The sequence below is a fragment of the Acromyrmex echinatior genome, chromosome 8 (assembly GCF_024713525.1).
Source record: "Acromyrmex echinatior isolate Ae372 chromosome 8, ASM2471352v2, whole genome shotgun sequence".
Taxonomy (NCBI): domain Eukaryota; kingdom Metazoa; phylum Arthropoda; class Insecta; order Hymenoptera; family Formicidae; genus Acromyrmex; species Acromyrmex echinatior.
The window spans coordinates 9,018,303-9,037,510 of NC_141859.1; the positions used below are offsets into that span (position 1 = coordinate 9,018,303).

Here is a 19,208-nt window from a genome sequence, read left to right on the forward strand (position 1 = left end):
ACAAATATAATTAGCAACTGAAAATGACATAAAATATGGTTGGTCCAAACAATAACTATAAATTATAATTAAATTATAGTAATTTTCGATTGCTAATTAATTATATTTGTTGATAAAACTTAAATTTGTATATAATTATTATTACTAACGTTATAGCAGAAGTGATCATAATTATGGTAATGTACAATTATAGTTACAAATACCAAAAATTTTTCTCTCAATATAGAATGTTAAAACTTCTTGCAGCATTGTAATTAATGCTTAAGCATGTATATATAATTATTGCGATGCTCTAAAATTATTTTCAAATCTGTAACTAAATTTTTCTTGCAAACCCGTTCTTTCTGTATACAAGGTATATATACTCTTATCTGTTCGGAATAACATTCTATTTTTTCAATTCCGATTAATACAAACTTAATTTTCTTAATTTTATTTCATAAAATTTTAGTTTCGGATTTCCTAGAAATATTTTTTCAAAAGATAATTCTTTGTTTTCAGCTAATTAAAAACGCCGTCGGTAAGTTGTAATTATAATCATGATATATGATGTAATTATAATCATGATGTTTTCAAAGCTATTTTATTTCGTATAAAACAGTTCTTTCTATTTTCGATCTGCTGCGATTTTTTCGCCGCGCCATTTGAAACTTTTGTTAGCATCGCCAACATTTATCCGACAGACTCGCGATCAATCCATGGCTCTCGGTTGCTACAACCCCTAAGTTCGTACTGTCTCGTGAAAATTTCTCGATGTATACCATTGGTGAGTCTATCTTCAGGGTGTAATTCGCGAACGTCAACGGAATACCAATGTCGCCATCGCCGTTCTCTATCGCCGTCCCTGCCGTTCTCTATTCTCTCCGTGAGTGGTCATAAAAGTTTAGAGGAAAGCCCGTTCGGGCTGGAAAGAGGGATAAGAGGGAGAGAGATAGAATGAAAATTTCGTAAAGTAAGAAAAAAGATGGATAGCTCGTAGATAGTCTACTTTATTGCGGCATTGGATATTATATAGTTTATGAAGGCAGGATGGAAGCTTCGGTTGGATAAGAGAAAGAAAAAGTGAGCGAAAGAGAGGAAGATGGAGAGCTTTTGCTCGTGAATGAATGATCAATCGTCCCGCATATTGACTTGCATGGCGAGAGAGTCAAAATGAATTTTTATACACTGATCGTTTGCGTTCATTCGCTGTTGAACGATAAAACAAAACAAATTCACTCTGAGGATACATATAGAATTAATTGGACGTGGTTATGTAACAGAAAATCTTGTTATTGTTGAAATTTTTGGCTGTGTATTGTTCTAGTTTTGCTCTAGTTTTTTATGAAGTGAACTTCGAACAGAAAAAAAATATTATATTATTTTAATGATGCGTATATTTCAAGATGAATCCTAATTCTATAACAGGTTTCATATATTCATATTATTCATCTTTTTCGTTATAAAACATTCAATTTCGGAATTGTGTTTTACGTTTGCAGTTTTCAGAATTTTCTTATATTTTACACTGTAGTACAATCTACAGAAAGACGGGTTTTCAATATCTCTGATAAGAAAGATATTGAACTGGATTTTGCTAAAGTATTTAAAAATTTAGATAGATACGGATTTGAAAATAATTTTCTAGCGCCATCAAAATGATTACTATTAATTATGAAAATTCAAGCATGATGAATAATGCTACAAAAAGTTCTAACATTCTAAGTTTTAACAACCAGTTTGTGTCCTACAAAATTATTTTGATCCAACAAAATTATTTTCAGTGATCTAAAAATTTTTAAATACTTCAGCAAAAGCGTCTTTTCTTCTTCCTATTTTGTTTCTCGCGCTAGTTTATATGTATTATCGTCATATTACATCGTGTCATTGTTTATGCGATTGCGATTGCAATCTTTAATACGAAACTCCAGAGGCCGCTTCTTTTGCATCTGAATTGTAAATTTCGTGCACCGCGTGCGTGGAATGATAAATACTATCCTTCGTTCTCGTAGAGAGTCGGCTCCCCGGAGAATCGTACGTGACTCAGTCCAGAGAATAGCTTCTTGCTTCTTGCGAAGCGGCGGATTGAGCTTTTCGATGCTTTTTCCTGCCGCGAGAAGGATAACTACGAGAGATAACTGCGAACAAGCAGTGAATTAAATCGAAGTCAATATTTCCTGTGAATTATAAAAGAATCGCGAAAGATATTGACATGGCGGCAAGATCGTAGACAGGTGAGTCGAACGTTCCATCTTTAATTTAAGAAATAATTCGGTGTAAATGTCGAAAGTCATTATTGAAAATCATTATTAATAAGTTTCAATCAATCTCTGATGGGAATAACATTTTTGCAAAGAAGACCCGAAAGCGATATTGACAATTTATTAAAACGTTACATAATTAAGTCAGCAATATTTAAATAGTATTATACGAAATATAACAATATTTTAAACTGTCAACCATGCGGAATTTTGTATCATATTTGTGTTAATAATAAATTTGTTGCAATAAAATTATTCGCAAATTTTAATAACATATAATTATTAATATTTTTGTAATAATATTATAAAGATGTTTATTAGCACAACAAATTATTAAATTGTCAATTTAATAAGTGATATTACTACTCCGGTTCTGCTCATAAATGCTTCAAGACGGAAAAAGGTTTCAGCTTGCAATTTGCAGAATCAAATATGTATATAAATTCACACAGAAATATTTAAGTACTAAAACCCGCTTTAACTGAATATAAAATTTTAAAAAATTACTCTTTAATTAGATTCTAATTCATCAGTATATCTAAATTCGTATATTTTTTGCGTTAATAACCTGGATCTTTGAACTTTAATGTAGATTTTTATATTATTCCCCGATTATATAAAAATCACAAAAAATTCTTGGATAATTATAAAAGTTTTAATAATAAATAAAAACGTTTTTTCATCATAGAAGTCTGTATTTTATTTTTATTTCTTACAGATTTTTAATTTATTTGCTGGAATTTACTAAAATTACATCTTTAAAATTTAACTTGGCCGAAAGTTTTATTTTATCATTTGTATGAAGAGGGAGAAATAGAGAGAGAGAGAGAGAGAGAGAGAGAGAGAGAGAGAGAGAGAGAGATTTCTAAGCGGAAATAGATACAATATATATATATAATTAAAAATTAATTCATGTATCATTTTCGAATTTCGAAAATAACAATTCTATATTATTGTCGTTGTTTGTCAATAATTCAAATGCTTATTCGATTTTTACACACACGCGTCGCGCTCGTGTGAAGATAATACACGTACAATCGACTATTATAGCTCGTTAATTACCGCCGATGATCTCGAATCCAATAACCCTGATGCGTTATTAACTTTTGCAGCGATAATTTATATTCTATTGCATTTATTTCGCGTCATTTATCGCGCTCGAAATCGCAAGTAGCCTCTTCCGTTTCCCATCAATTATCACCATTTATCGTGATTCCTATCGGCGAAATGTCGCTATCTTATTCGTTTATTATTAGCACCGTCAATGGTAGCGTGTTTCGTTATCCGATACGCCAATTCATTGCCGAAAGTCGAAAAACCTACAACCCTATTGGCTCTCGAGTGAGGATTGCAGTTTTCTGTTCCTCGCGAATCGACGGATCGAGCTTTCCGATACGGATAAAGAAAGAAAAGGAGGATCTAAGAAGACAGAGGAAAGAGTGGCGGCGGGAGGGGGATGAACGACCAGTGGATCAAACCGAATCCAATAACTCCCGTGGGATTACAACTCTGGCCCACGGGAACCGATCGTATTCCCGAGGAGATAGCGGGTGTGAGACGCGAGGCAGGAAGAGTGAAATGGGTGAGAGAAAGAGGAGAAGAGAACAGTTGGAGTTTGGAAAGGTGGTCTCTCTCATCCGGAGGAAAGGGAGGAGGTTGGAGGTTTGGCAGCTTTTTTCTTTGCGGGCACAACGGAGACGACGATATTTTGTCGAGCTCGAATATAGAGAACAGCGCGGGCTGCATTCGTATCAATCGGTATAGCTACATCTAGAGGTGAATGTTGGCTTGCGAGAAGTAGAGAGATGGAGAGAGAAAGAGAGAGAGATAGAGAGAGAGAGGGACAACGAATTCGCGCAAGCCCCAATACCCTACTCGTAGACACGTAGACAATATTAATCGGTTGCGGCGGTCGCAATAATTGCTATCGCTTTTTATATGTCGGACACGATATCGGCCCCTCGGGCCCGGGCAATCGAGTCGCGCGGAACAAACGGCCAAAGCAACCCTACCGCTAAATGATAAGAAAATACGCTGTTCAATCACGAGCTTGTCAGGCTCAACGGGGTTTCCGTGACGCGCCTCACCAAGGCGTTGCCCGGCAAATTGAATTTCTCGAGGCGCCCGATCTCGCGGTTGGCGCGCGAGCTCGCACGCGAGCAACGATAAGCAACGAACGAAAATGACTTAGCGCCGGTTCCAGACGGGCCAACGATAGCTACGGACCGGTGTGTAACTTATAAGCCGTTCGCGGGATTTTGACAAATCGTCCGAGCCCGACCAGTTCCCGATTTTCTCCTTGCGTTTTCCTTTTTCTTTTTTCTTCCCTTCTTCTCGCTTCTTTTTTTCTCCCGGCCCATCCCCGGTCATCTCGTTTCCTCTTTTCCCGACTGATCCAGCAGCCTCCTAGTGTCGGTGCACTAAATCCTCGTGCCACGCCGCGCGAAAAACTTTTTCCCCGCGAAGTTAGAGTTTTCTCGGGTTTATCGACGGTGCGGGTAGTTTTTACTTGGCAACTCCTTTTTTCTCTTTGCCTCCCCTTCCATATTCTCCTGCCGTCCGGTCTCTCCTTCGTTCTTTTCCCCACCGATGGCTCGTTCCCAGTCGTCTTTACGTGGATCGGATAAGATTCCACAGCCACGCAAATCAAGCGGAACAAGCGGCTGTGCCGATTGCCCGATCGGACGAGTGCTTTGCGATCAATACGATAAAACGGTCCCCCGTGTTATGATAAGGTTTATCGAGTTATGTTAATCCGGTATCTTAGCAATTGCTCCATTAATATCTTGGAATGATACCAGAGATACGTATTGTTGTACTTCTCGCTAAATGTGACCACCTTGTGATTTGATTTTTCATTTTCTGATTAACTCGTGATTAGACTTAATCTGACAGTATAGGTTTGTTCGCGTTGCAGAAGCTCTAAAAATTTTTGCACTTAAAACGAGATAAATATTCGAGCGTTAAAAAGAAAAAAAACGAAGATGCTGTGTACAAAAAATACACGCGACAGATTTAATGCGAAAATTGTATTTTTCTATAATAGCTATGGTCAATTACTAAACTGATGGTTTTATAGTAAGTTTTAAAGTTTCTACTACAAAATCATTAGTTTAATGATGAATCATAGTTACACTGAAAAAAATTGATAATAACTACTAAATGTTTAGTTAAATAATGTCAATTAAATGTTTAATTAAATAGTAAAATGTGTGTGATGATTTTTGAGTATATATTAATCATTTAATTGGCATTATTTCACTAATCATTTGGTAACTATTACTAAATTTTTTTCTCACAGTATAGAAAAGCACAATTTTTACATTATTATCAGATAAATCAGATTAAATAAAGTTAAATCTAAAGCACGAGTTAATCAGAAAATGAAATACCGGACCTCAGGAGATATTCAGACTTTAGTTGAAGATAACGTCGCAAAGTTCCGTTGAAGGTAATTTCGGCAGATCGCAAACAATCGCAATACTTTCACGTGGAAACGTTAAAAGATGCATCACGCGTTCCAGTAATGTGAAACTAGTAGTGCTGAACTTTGTCGAGGAGACACATCGCGAAAATGGAAAAGCGTAAACTACAGAGGACGAAGAAGAATTGTACTCACTGACTAAGGTGAGAAAAGGCGTACTGTGCTGCAGAAAATGGGGTGGGCTGCATGCTTCTTCCGGTCTAGATACTGCACTTCCCGTTTGTAGCTCGATCACGTGGCCGTCTCTTCGGTAGAATGTCATGCACATAAAACCGCTTCGACTGAAAAAAGAAGGATGCAAAGATTCGTAAAGATCAGAGCGACATATTCCATTACTTTAATCGCGATCACTGTAAATATCCGAACAGGTATCCAGACGAACGGATGTGGACTAGAATTGTGAAGTTTTATAGCGATTTCGTGAATACGAATCGATTCTCTCGTAAATCTTTTTCCATGCGTTATTTTTTGTTTTTAATAAATATTTATGAATTTTTCATGTATCTCTACCATATTTTTTAAAATACAGAATTAAAAAATAATAATTTTAACACAAAAATATAAACACTCGTGTTTCTGCTATTAACTCTGCTGGTTTGTTCGGATTCTATCTGATTCAAAATGTAATTAATTTTCTCTAATATTTTAATTAAAAACTTTTTCCTCTGTATTTGATGACTTTGTTAATATAAGATCGTTTTTCTATAAAAATTTTTTATTTTTGGAGCTTTTTAATTATATTGACCCTTTTGAATAGACCAATAGAATTAAAATTTACAAAAACTACATTTTAACAAAAATTAATTTGTCTTTGTGTTTCTGATTTTATACCAGTTTTATAGAAAATGGTTTTGCTAAAGTATTTAAAAAAATTTGTATTATTAAAATAATTGTGTAGGACGTTTAAGAATATCAAAATTTTTTACAGAATTGCTCATCATGCTTGAGCGTCCTACATAATAGTTTTGATAATTCAACAAAATTAATCAAATATCTCTCTCTCTCTCTCTCTCTCTCTCCATATCTAGCTAAATTTTTAATACTTTAATACTATTCAGTAAAATTGTTCTTTTCGTATAATATTTACAAAAACTAATAATTTCTCAATATAAGTATTTTTTATATTGAGCAAAATTATAAAATAGGATAAGTGATACACTACAGAAATATAAGACGATCTTACCAGCCGACAGTGAAGTGTGCCACCAGAGTCATCGTCGTCATAGTCTGTGCGCCATTCGACTGTTTTATGCTGTTACAAAGGATCTTCACGTCCTGATCCTCCGGTCCAGGCACGTATTGCAAGTCCATGGACCCGCTTTCAAAACTTGACGAAGTCGTGTTCGGTCTAGTGACGTGCAGAGACGCGTTTCGCGGATGAAACGTGTAGGATCTGCCGAGGTCCAAAGTGTGCCAAGTCAGTCCGCCGCTCGAGTGTCCAGTCAGCCAATTCGGAAACCGACATTCGCCCGGGGACGAGACTAAAATAAAAGACGCCACGTTCCCATTATTTAATGACGTGCTTTTGAATCTAATTAGTCTTAGATTATTATTGGTATTGAATGGTGTTAATATATGTATATACAGTATTGCTACCGATACAAGCTACTCTTAATTAATGTAACACAAGTTTTTACATTTCGCACTTTTAATGACAAAATATGTATAATTTAGACTTTTATAAATATAAATAATTTAATTACTGACTAAAAGGAAAGAAAGAATAAACACTAAAATTCATAAATTTCAATATCTTAAAATATAGACTATATAGAGCATATAGTCTAATTTTGTGTGTGTATGTTTCCTCATGATACACTTAATAAAATATGTAATACCACAAAATGCTTAAAAATTGCTGTTATAATACTAATCATCAAAAGAATTCATACTGATATAATGAACTAAATTTTTAAAAATTTATTTCCACTTATCTTAGCTTTTAGCGCACATAGCAGATTGGATCTGGATTGATCACTGAGGAAGCATAACTTAGCGCTCAATGACTTCGCTCACTTGTATGTAAAACTTATGTACCTATTGATAGTATTTTGAAGTTAAAAGTAAGAAATAGCTATTGTAAAATCACGTTTTCCTTAAACGAATAAAACAAATTGGAGATCAAGAAATAAATTACTTCTAAAACATTTCAGTAAGACTTCCATTACTTTTAATGCAATCTACGAGTACATTTCTGACCAAGAAATTAATTCTATAATAGAATATCTGTGTCAAAATACATTTACCATGACATTTTATTCTATGGAAAGAACGGTTTTGTTAAAGTATTCAAAAATTTAGCTGAAATACAAATCTGAAAATATAATTTTGTTAGACTATCAAAATAGGACTCTCAAGCTGGTTGCTAGAATGTCAAAGCTTTTGCATAATTATTTTCACAGTCCAATAAAGTTATTTTCAAATCGTGATGAACATTGCTAAATTTTTAGATACTAAGCAAAATCATTGTATAGAAAAATTCTTTAGTATTTATAATGCGAGAATTTTTCAACCGACGTAAAACTGCAATTGGATTTTTTCGTTAGATGACATGTAACCGAGCTTTCCTCGTTAACCGGAGAATTCTACTGGGGTGTTAGGTCAAAGGTGGATCCTACTTGGAACCTCTCTCCGCGCAACTCTCGTAAAACGAACGATTCTCCAAGCGATCGTTATGCGTCCCATCACGTATACGGACTCGTCGTCCGTAAATGCCACCGCGGCTTCGACGTTCAGCGGTAACTACGTCGAACCGATGCCGATCGGCCGATGTGTGGTACCATTGAAAAAATTCCACAAACTCCACGGCCGCTCACCGTAAAGTCCTTCGTATCGCAGAACGACGAAGTCGATAAACCGACGACGTCGATACTCTGTCGACAGCAAGGTAGAATCATATTCCGGATGTCGCGCGCGGCCCAACGAACATACGCCTGTCCAACCTCTCCTTTGCCCGCTCTTCCGTTTCGTTTTCATCCCACAATAGCGAATGTACTGACGATGTACCAAACCCTCCGCATGTCACCAGCGTTCCACTTCCGGTCTGAGTGGGACGTAAAACCGAAGCGTCAGAAGAGAGGTCACCCCGATTCACGTCGAGTGGTTTCGCGGCGGTGCGGTGAGGTACGGTCGAGGGCAAAAGGTCGACCGAGCGGGTTAACGGAGCGCGCGGAGTATGGTCGGTTTTATGGCATATAAAGGTATTGTTGCACACCGCGCGGCAATGAATGGAAATAATTCAACGACCTGGCTCGATAAATACGTCCGCGATGTCCACATCCACGACCAAGATACAAATTCTGCGATCGTAAAAGTCGAACGAAGTCTTTTCACACGTTCCTTTTAAGATTGAAACAATATCGCTGTTATTTCGTTTCTGTCATGTCATGCAAGAATTAATATCATTGATAAAGTTATTGATTTGTAAATTCACGTTTCAATATGTTTTCCCGTTTTATTTTTTCATTTCACTCGTTGATATTTATTGATTGGCTCGTATTTTTTTTCATTGGATGTCAGATAAACTATTACCTACGTAATTTATTTATTTAACAGTATGTATAAGAGTGAAAGAGGCGTGACGTGAAACTTTTTAAATTGCGTATCGTATAAAAAAACAAAAGGTACAATATTACGTAATATCACATGTGCTGGTGACCTATATTGCGCTCTTTCAGTAAAATGCATTTTAAATTCCCATTAAATGATTTATACTACAAATACAATTACATATTGTCCCAGTTTCATTCCTTTTAGATTAATTGCAGAAAACACACGCAAAATATGAACGTCCCACTGTACGTCCTTTTAATAATATCGCATAGCGAAATATATAACGTAATAATATTGCTCTATATTGCGTTATTTTCGCTTTTTTTTTTTTAGAAATTTTACTTTTTTTTATAATCATTCATTTTCAAGCTTCCGTAGATATTTGTTTTTCGATAATGAAAAATCGCAAGAGTATTTTTTTCAAGATTATTATACGTATATCGGACATATCAATTATTTAATCTAGAATCGCAATAGTTCAAAAAATAGTCGACGACGTTAAAACCGTTGACAATTAATGTTATTTTTTTTTTTTCAGAAATTAAGTTTCCAAGATTGGCATTGGAAACATGTTGGCATGGCGGGCAACTATACTGAATGAATTTAACTGCTCTGAATCGAGCTACGTGCAATTTTGAGCGAATTACAAGTAATTGTAATGCAGATAAAGCGACGGTAATTCGGTGGAATATGCGTGATGTCATGATTATGAATTTATATACGAATTAATAATTGAGTGGATGTACGCGCACGCACGTGCGGGGAATTACGTCCATGTCGACGTGTGTAGCGAATATTACATTTATACCGTTACTGGCAATCGCGTTTGACAAACGCTCGACATTTGTATTATCCATAATATTCTTTTGTAAATGTAACCGAATTAGGTTAAAGCAATTCGGCCGCGATGATAATCCGAGATAGAACACAGAGAAATATATAAATCGCATAATCGTAAAATGAACTGTATAACACGTGTTCGACCTCTGATCCGACCCTTAATCTTTCCATAAATTTTTACTTTTTTAAGTTTTTAATTTACATTCTTTTATACTCGTTTTCATTTTAACAATTTTTATTTAAAAAAATAATTTTAAAAAAATGTAATTAAATCTCTATTTCGGTAAAGTAAAGATGTACGAATATTTGGCGACTATTATTCTTCATTTTCTCTTTTCCACGACAGTATATATTTTTATTAAAATAATCTAATTTACTAAATGAGAAATTATAAAATCATACAGTTTTTTATGTTTATCTAATTTGTCTAATGTATATCAAATTTAACAAATTTTATTATATTACAAAATACTTAATTTAACCCTTCGTCTGCAATCATATTTTACTTCTTTCGCAATCTTGGCTTTTATTGTCCAATCCAAATTGTTTATTATTGTAGCTTTAAAAAAAATTTAGGATTACTTTTCAACATCTTTATTTTACATCAGCAAACAATTTTAATTCAAATGTTAAAACTTTTATTTAATAAAATTGAAATTTGAGCAAAGCTAAGGATGAAATTTAAGAATGAAATTTGGTTTGGCCAACAAATACCAAGATTGTAGATGAAGGGTTGAAAACTAAATATTGCGTTTTATGGAATCAATATTTTTCATTTTCTTTGGCTTATTAATAATAACGTTAATAAAAAATAATTAATATAATAAAATATTAATAATAAATAATAATACAGTTTCGAGATTAACAGTTTCCCCAAAAGCTGTAAAAGAATTGATACGCTCGATCACCTTTCATAACGATTCGTGGCAACGTTGTCTCTGAAATTTTTCGATCGGGTAATTGGAGCAATTTGTCCTTCCGTTCGTCTAACTACTTGACTCTTCCTCGAACCGAGTACGCTCTGAGCGAGTATCTCAAGTTGCAGTCTCGCAGTTTTCCCCAGATATTTACTCTGGCGAAGTAGATGCCGAGCTAATTGAACAAACTTTGGATCTCGACCGAGGCTGCGGACGCGGTTAATAGGGGCTCGCGAGTGTCGGGAGATGAGGGCGAGATACGTACGCGAGCTGGGAGTGAAGTGGAACAAAAGAAGCCCAGGGTAAGGTTCGAAGGGTAAAGCGGGAAAGGTTCAATGTTAATCCATTTTTCCGCGTCCCTTCACCTGGCTGCCCTTCCGCCTTTACCTCGCGCTTTTTCCTAGACGCGGGTCATAATATTAACGGCGGCGAAGCTTACAAGCATCCCCCCAAGGCTTGTCTCTGACTGCGTCCTTAAGCCCTCCCTCTTCCCCCCTCCCCCCCTTTCCCTCCTCTCCCAACTCGTTCCCTCTTCTTCTTTTCTTCGGCGAGTTTTATGCGCGTGTCGGTGACTCCCACTCGACTTAAAACGATTTGCCGAAGAAAGTGGCAATTGGAGAGGCACCCGATGAGCGCAGTAAAGAGGCAGAGAAAGAGAGAGAGAAAAAGGGAACGGTGGATGCGACGCCGGAGATGGCGTAGGAGAGGATCGCGAAAACCCATCGGAGTGAAATCCGTTAACGAAGTTTGTTGTGAGACTGTACGCGAGGCAAGATACGGGTTTGCAAACTCGGTGGTAAGGGATGGTAAAGCCAGGTAGGGGCAGGTGGACCAGAGCGGGAAAAATAAAACGCGAACGCGGAAAAGTCGAGCAAATATGCTCTTCTTACTCGCGAAGCGAACCCGGCGAGTGTTGACACGTTCGATTAGCGCGTACCTGCGCGAGTGTAGCTTCGTTTCACGAAGAAACAAGTTTAAAAAAGACAGACGAGGGCGGTTTTGCGATTCATCATCGGGCTTTGTCATCGCTTGCGGGAATATCCTATTATCACGTCACGTGAGCTTTATCATGCAAATAATAGCATTAATAGCGTTACCATCAATCTCCTTCAACTTACTTCTATTCTTCTCATTTTACTGACGAGTATCAAGTGGTTACCGCCCATATTTTTTCAAAGTTATTAACTGTTATGTTTATAATGCGATATGGAAATTCTGAAATCTTTGAATTTTCATAAGGAACACAACGTTCGATGGAAATCATTATTTAAATTCCAATTCTAAAATTGGAAAATTTGTGTTAAATTTAACACCGAGTTTAACACACATCACATGTCCCAAACGATACGCTTTCTGTATTAATTTAAAACATTATGTAAAAATTAACACAAAAAATATTACGCTTTGACACAATTTAGAAATAAATTGTGGAAGTATATTTTTTTAGTAAAATTATAATAACATTTATAATATATGTTACATTAATATATTCTGTAGTACTACATAATAATACATACACGATTTTTCATATCACTTCGAGGTCACAAAACTGGAAATCAGGAAATTGTCAGGGAAATTGGAAACGATCATGGAAAAGTAAGGGAATTTCGCAAAATTTAATTTTTAATTTTAAAAAATTAATTCTTAACTTTAAAGAAGTTTAATAAACATCACACATCGTAGTGTTTTTAGAATTTTATCAATTTAACAATTAAAAATTAAAAATAAAAACGACAATATTAATAGTAATTTATATTGCTATGTTAAATTGATTTCTCAATAAAATATTTAATGGTTTTCACAAATCAGGACAAAAATATAAAAATTTTCAAAGTATTATTATATAAAAGTCAGAGAAAATCATAAAATTTTGTGTGGAAATCAGGAAAAAGTATGAAATTTTAGGATGAGGAATTTGTGACAACCTTTTCTGCTCAACTCGAACAAATCTAGTATAATCGAGCCATACTACCTTTGACAAAGCCGATTCAACAATAACAGGCATAACGTAACAAAACGCCAACTCACGTGGCACGATAATGGCACTACGTGCGAGATGCGGTGCACGAGGAATGGGCTGTTATGCAACAATAACAATGGAGGATCAGTTATTTTTCGGTAGCGCTTACCGGATAGGAAATAGCTGTATACTGCATAGCCGTGTGCTCGGCCGCGTGTGACAGTGTACGCGTGTAATGCGTACAACCATCGATTTTAATGATCACCTCAGATAGAAGCGGCGACGGTAACGTCCGAACCCTGTTTATCACCGACCCGCTTTTGTCCTCGCGTGATAATTTCGGCGGATATCGCGATAGTATCGCGGCCGCGATTCATTACGCAGAGTATCCGCTGACCCGTCGGACGTGCAACGGCGAAATTAAGAAAACACGGAATATTTACGACTGCGAAATATCCGCGTGTACATTTCGGATCAAAAGACTACGGGAGCAGAGCGGGTATTATGAGATGTTGTTTAATCCAACGTTATTTATCCTCCGGTTCGGAGACTGGAGAGGAGGAACATCCTGGAAATCACGGAACGGAAAAATGCATCGTGGCCAAACGTGAGGGGAGGACGGGAGGACCGATCAACGTGGCCCTCCGCGATGCTCTACGAGTTTTAAAGCCTGCTTTCATCGTCCCGAGAATTTCATATCTTTCCTTTCGCGATGATATTTATCAAGTGTAATGCGGGAGCGTGAAGCTCTGGTAATTATATATGAATCCATTAACGGAGCGAAATGGGATTGCGAGCCCTCGAGATGAAAAGCGAGTAAGACGGAAATGCGCGAGCGGGGTAAAAGGGAGAGGGAGAGATGTAGAGCGCGACCCGCCAGACGTCATACAAACACGTTCTTCTTATTCATGAAATGAAAAACCCGTACGTTGATTAGCAATTCTTTCAAGTATACGCTTATGTTACCGCCATTGCATTTCGGTTCGCATTTTTGCGAGTTATAATTTAATATTGTTGAGTGCTGCGGACATCTCGCTTAAGACGTTATAACGCGAGATCGTTATGCAAAATACGCATCAGAAACGCGATGTAACATCGCGGCGTGGCGACGATCCGCGCTGAGCGGCCGCAATAAAAATTTTCAAAAATTCGGTCAGATAGAAAATAACGATAAATTGAAACGTTCACGTTCCCGATGGGAATCCTCGTCAAGCACGTATTTACACTGTAATAATTAAAATCTACGAGAGCGGTAAAAATGGAAAAATTTTAACGATGGCGAATCACACAACTGGATGGGAGATACAATTCGCTGATATGATTTATTATCATGCAATATCTCACGATAATTAAACATTTTTTAACTGCCATAATCCGTTAAATATCTTTGTTATCGTGCGAAATCTTCATTGTGCAGCCTTAATTATTAACTGAATCGGAAACTACTATCATTTTCTTACTTTAAAAAAATGATAAAAAATGAAGTTTCTCGGAAAATGGAAAAATTATTTTTTCAATTTAAAGGAAATTATTAACTAATTAAATAATATTGACAAAAAGATATATTCTTAATAATTAAATGTCATTTTTGTCATAAGTGCGATCGTCTTTAGAGAAACTTTTTATTTTAATGAAATGAGACTCTCTGATGATGCAGAAACCAACGAGTGAAATTAAGTCTCTGTTTGTTATAATCCAAAATATTCTTTTATATCTGAATATTATTAGAAATCTTACAGAAAAAATGGTTTTGTTGAAGTACCTAATAATTTAGTCAGATACAGATAAAAATAATTTTATTCGATTATCAAAATAATTATGTAGACGCTTAAGCCGATCTGGCTAGAAAACTTTATGCAGTATTGCTCATCGTGCATGAATTTCCTACATACCTAATTTCCATGGTCCAGTAAAATTTATTTTCGGATTTGTCTCGACTAAATTTTTAGTTATTTCAACGAAATCGTTCTTTCTGTATAATTCTTTCTATATAATTCTTAATTCTCCCCATATTACGTAATAAGTTTTTACGGATCTTATTTTCTCATCTATTGCTTGTCCATTTTTATTAATCTAAAAGTAGATAAAATCCTTGAATGCTTTCCTTCATCAATAAATCTCAATGCTTAGCTCAGTTTTTATTGAAACGTTAAAATTAGAGAACGATGAATTAAATAAGAAATTTCGTTTCACACACACAGAACTGTAACTGTAGAAATAATGACTTTGTTATTTAGAATTATAGAATATATCAGTTGGTGAATGAAAATCGGATATGTATTGTGCATATTGATTTCACATATTGATATGATCAGATCATCATCATCATAAAAATAGCAACTGTCTGAAAGAAATAATTTAACAGAAATATCGACTGTTTGAATGAAATATAATTTAACGCTTACGTATCATCGCTCCAGGATGAAAAATTAAACAGTCGTCAATATCTACGTGTAATATTAGAAGAAATCAATTATTGGGTGCATTAATTTTAGGATCTAACAATTTTAACATTTTGTAAATTAAAGTAAAATAACTTACAATATATGTGATCGCGTGATCGCGATTGTACATATCGATAAACTATTTTATAACGCGCGATAAATATTTTATAATTCTGTGAAAACACAGAAAGAATCATTTGCTGAAGTATCTAAAAATTTAGTTAGATTAGCTTTAAAAATAATTCTGTTGAATTATCAAAATAATTATATAGGACGTTCAAGCACATAATGAGTAATGCTGGAAGAAGTTTTAACATTTTATAATGATTTTGATGATTTAACAAAATTATTTTCAGATCCAGCTAAATGTTTAGATACTTTAGCTTAGTAAAATCGATCTTGTCATCTATAGAAATATCTCAACAATCAAGTGATCGAATGACAGATACGAAGAAATTCGATTTTCAGGAATTCGACCTTCAATGCGTGTCATTGGAACTTACCTTTCCTCAGGGTCATCGTTCGGGAACCTTCCATGGGACTGAACAGACCGTTGCACGTCGCGTCGCCGCTCTGTGCCACCCGGTATACCTCGGCGGAGCCTTCAGGCACCGGCCCGCCCGGCAAGGCGACTTCGTGGTCCATGGTGCCCATACCCATGGCCGCCCTGTTCAGATTACCCTGCACAGTCTGACCTGCCTTTTCGTAAACGAAGCACCGGTATCGATCTTCGTTACTGGACGCGTGGCCGTGATGTAGACGGCCGACTAAGTAACGGCTGCTGCCCTCCTTCCAGGTGGCCAGACATTCCAGCTCCTCCACTGAAACGCGCAAAAGAGAATACCATCTTGAGTAAAATCTTCCGAGCTAACAGTAGTTTCGAGTACAAGCGTAAGTTCCGCAAAACTGTTCGCTTGGTAGTACGCAGAAAGAACGATCTTACTGAAGATAGGTATCTAAAAATTTAAGTATCATGTAGGATGCTCAAATTTGATGATAAAGCTGCATAATATTTTGGCATTCTAATAATCAGTTTATTTAAGTGTCTTATATAATTATTTCAATGGTCAAATAAAATTATTTTTAGATTTGTATTCTATTCTAGCTAAATTTTAGATACTTCAGTAAATTCGTTCTTTCCGTACAGAATGTCTTTCAATGCTTTTTCAGATATGATATATTAGAATGTGCAAAATTCTCGTCGAAGGGCTATTTAAATCCTTCGTGATCACACCTTTCGTTCTGTAACAGTCATTCTTCAGGGTCAAAATGCCTCTAGAATATATACATTTAACCAGTTGCTGTATTTATAGTAATTAGAGATATATTAATTAGAGACATAAATCCTCAAAATTTTTTTGGAATCAAATTGATCTTGACCACAAAGGGTTAAGGTCTTGTTGAATCACTCGTGTGTATTCACAGAATCTGACGAACCATCTCTACGGATTTCTTGACGATCTTGAGTCGATCTTTCCTCATTTACTATTCAAGTAGCTAAAACTCGAGAGTCTCGAGAAACACTTAGTTACCGAACGGTGTTTCTTTTTAATCCCCTACGAGAGTTCAGCGCGATATCGACAAGGATTCCGCGTGCGAAACTAACAAATTGTCAACGGCGCAGCGCTCGACGTTAAGATCTGCTTAGATCTGAGCACCGTGTGCTCTTGGTGCGCGCATGGGCGCAGAAAGCGTGTGCAAAGCATTTGAAACTTCGAAAGCGCATTTAGCGTTTCGAAGCGTGTTACAAGATAATGGTGAAGCACGGTTGCGGCCTGACACTGCACGCTCCTATGTTTAAACTGTCTGGCGCAACAAAATTAAATGAATTTGAGTTTGACGGTTGGAGCGCTAAACGTGCTTTCGAAGTTTCAGGCGTTTTACACGCTAGACTCGTTCTCAGGGGCGACCGTAGCACGATATACGTCCCAAAGTTTTATTCTGCGAGAGCGACTCCGCGCGCGGCTGAAACTATTCGCTAGACAAAGAATCGAAAGGAAAGCTCTTAATGACACTCGCTTAACGGTTCTGGCTGCTTGAGAGGCTCTCGGACAAAGTCTTCCGAACGTACATTGTAGCTTCGGATACTGCGGAAACTTTATAATATCTACGGTAAACGTTGGAAGTAGAGCGATATTAGAGTAACTGTCCCTATTAATGTGCTTTTGTATTTCGATAAGACACAAAAAAAAATTAGCACGAATAAATAAGAAAAAATATTTTTTTTTATTAAGTTAAATTATTAATACATACGATACCAAAGATAATATTTTATTTTTTAAGTATTAAAGTATTTTTAAATATTTTTCGAAAGGTATGAGGAATTTATGTGAATCCAGTAATACATACTGCAAGATTTTAAGCTTGTCAATATTAATGTGTTCTGTATTGGTGCTGAAAACGTTGAGTTTATAAGTGTACTTTGAAATAAATATAATAGAAATAATGATTTATGTAATATTAACATAAACAATTAGCTTAAATTTATTATCTGTTTTAGTAACTATATGTTAAAATGAGTCAAATGTGGATAGGCACACAAATTGGGAGCACATTAATAGGACCATTGCCATATAGAGGACTCACTAATAGGCATAAAAACATGTTTTCTATTTTTGTCAAAATATTATAAAGTATTAACATTTTTTAGATTAAAGAAATGTTATAAGAAAAAGAAATAGCTGAAAAACCGATATTGATTGCAAACAGATAAAATTAAAGCTACAATATTTAGTAATTAATTCAGTAATAAGCAAATTAGCTAAAAGGCACATTAATAGGGACAGTTACCTTATCGTATTCGCATCGCAATTGCTATATTCATCGCTTTTATTTACTTTTTCGCAATAAAGTAAGTTTTGTACACCGATGATAATATTAAAATTAATCTGTTAGAGCTGACGATGGATCTATTAGATCCATTCAATTATATATTCTTTATATTGCAGCTACAATTAAAAATTTCGCCTTTTTAGGCTAAGTGTGTGTTATTAACTGTATACCATTATTGTAAATAATTAATAAAAATATTTAAAATTATTTAGTAATTTTAAATCCTCAAACTCCTACAGAAAGCAGTTTAAAATCTAATTATCAATGTTATTTTGACTGGCGAAATTTAAACATGTATCTGTCTTTCTTTCTAAATTAATAAAGACAGACATATATTTGAGTTTTAAAGCTAAAATAAGTTGATTTAGTCTTTTAAAAATGTTGTATATCATATTTGTTCATTACAAGATCGAAGATAACAAAAATGTCACTAACATCCTTAAAAGACATCTGAAAGACATCTAAAAGACGTCTTCAGCAAGATATTTAACATGTTTTAGATATCAAATGAATGACATAATGCATTCTGTGTAATTGTTATCTACAGTGAACACTATTCTTACGTTATCATTGTATATCGTCACTGCGAGGAACTCTGGACACAGAAATAAATCAAGTGAGGCCGGGGATGAATAAAAAATCTAGAAGTATTTTTAACTATATAAAAAAATAACATAATAAAAGACATCAGTCGATTAAAAGTCTTGTCCTGCAAGTATAAATATGCTGCAAAATTAATATGCTTTATTGACGCATTATATTGATAAGGTTCTTACATTGATCTGCAGCTATTTTAGCTGTTGGCTGTTTGCAATTTTAATTATACTACTCTTTATATTCTGTAATTTGACGTATGACTTTGAGGATCGATTGTGTATCTTGGAATGAAATAAAAATTACGAAAGTGAGCAAATTCACTAGAATATTTATAATTTCATC

The 19,208-nt window shown here is 35.3% G+C and overlaps 1 protein-coding gene across 3 annotated transcripts in view; it reads right to left on the minus strand.

The window, feature by feature from the left end:
- Positions 1 to 1,283: 1,283 nt before the first annotated feature.
- Positions 1,284 to 19,208, minus strand: part of LOC105147402 (uncharacterized) — a 191,062-nt gene continuing 173,137 nt past the window's right edge. For all 3 annotated transcript variants that reach the window (XM_087409055.1, XM_087409056.1, XM_087409057.1), the window contains exons 6-8: positions 15,941 to 16,258; positions 6,908 to 7,205; positions 1,284 to 6,005 (exon numbers count right to left, since the gene is read on the minus strand). In XM_087409055.1, the coding sequence (XP_087265181.1) occupies positions 5,657 to 6,005; positions 6,908 to 7,205; positions 15,941 to 16,258 (965 nt within the window). In that variant the 3' untranslated portion in view covers positions 1,284 to 5,656. The remainder of the gene's footprint in view (positions 6,006 to 6,907; positions 7,206 to 15,940; positions 16,259 to 19,208) is intronic.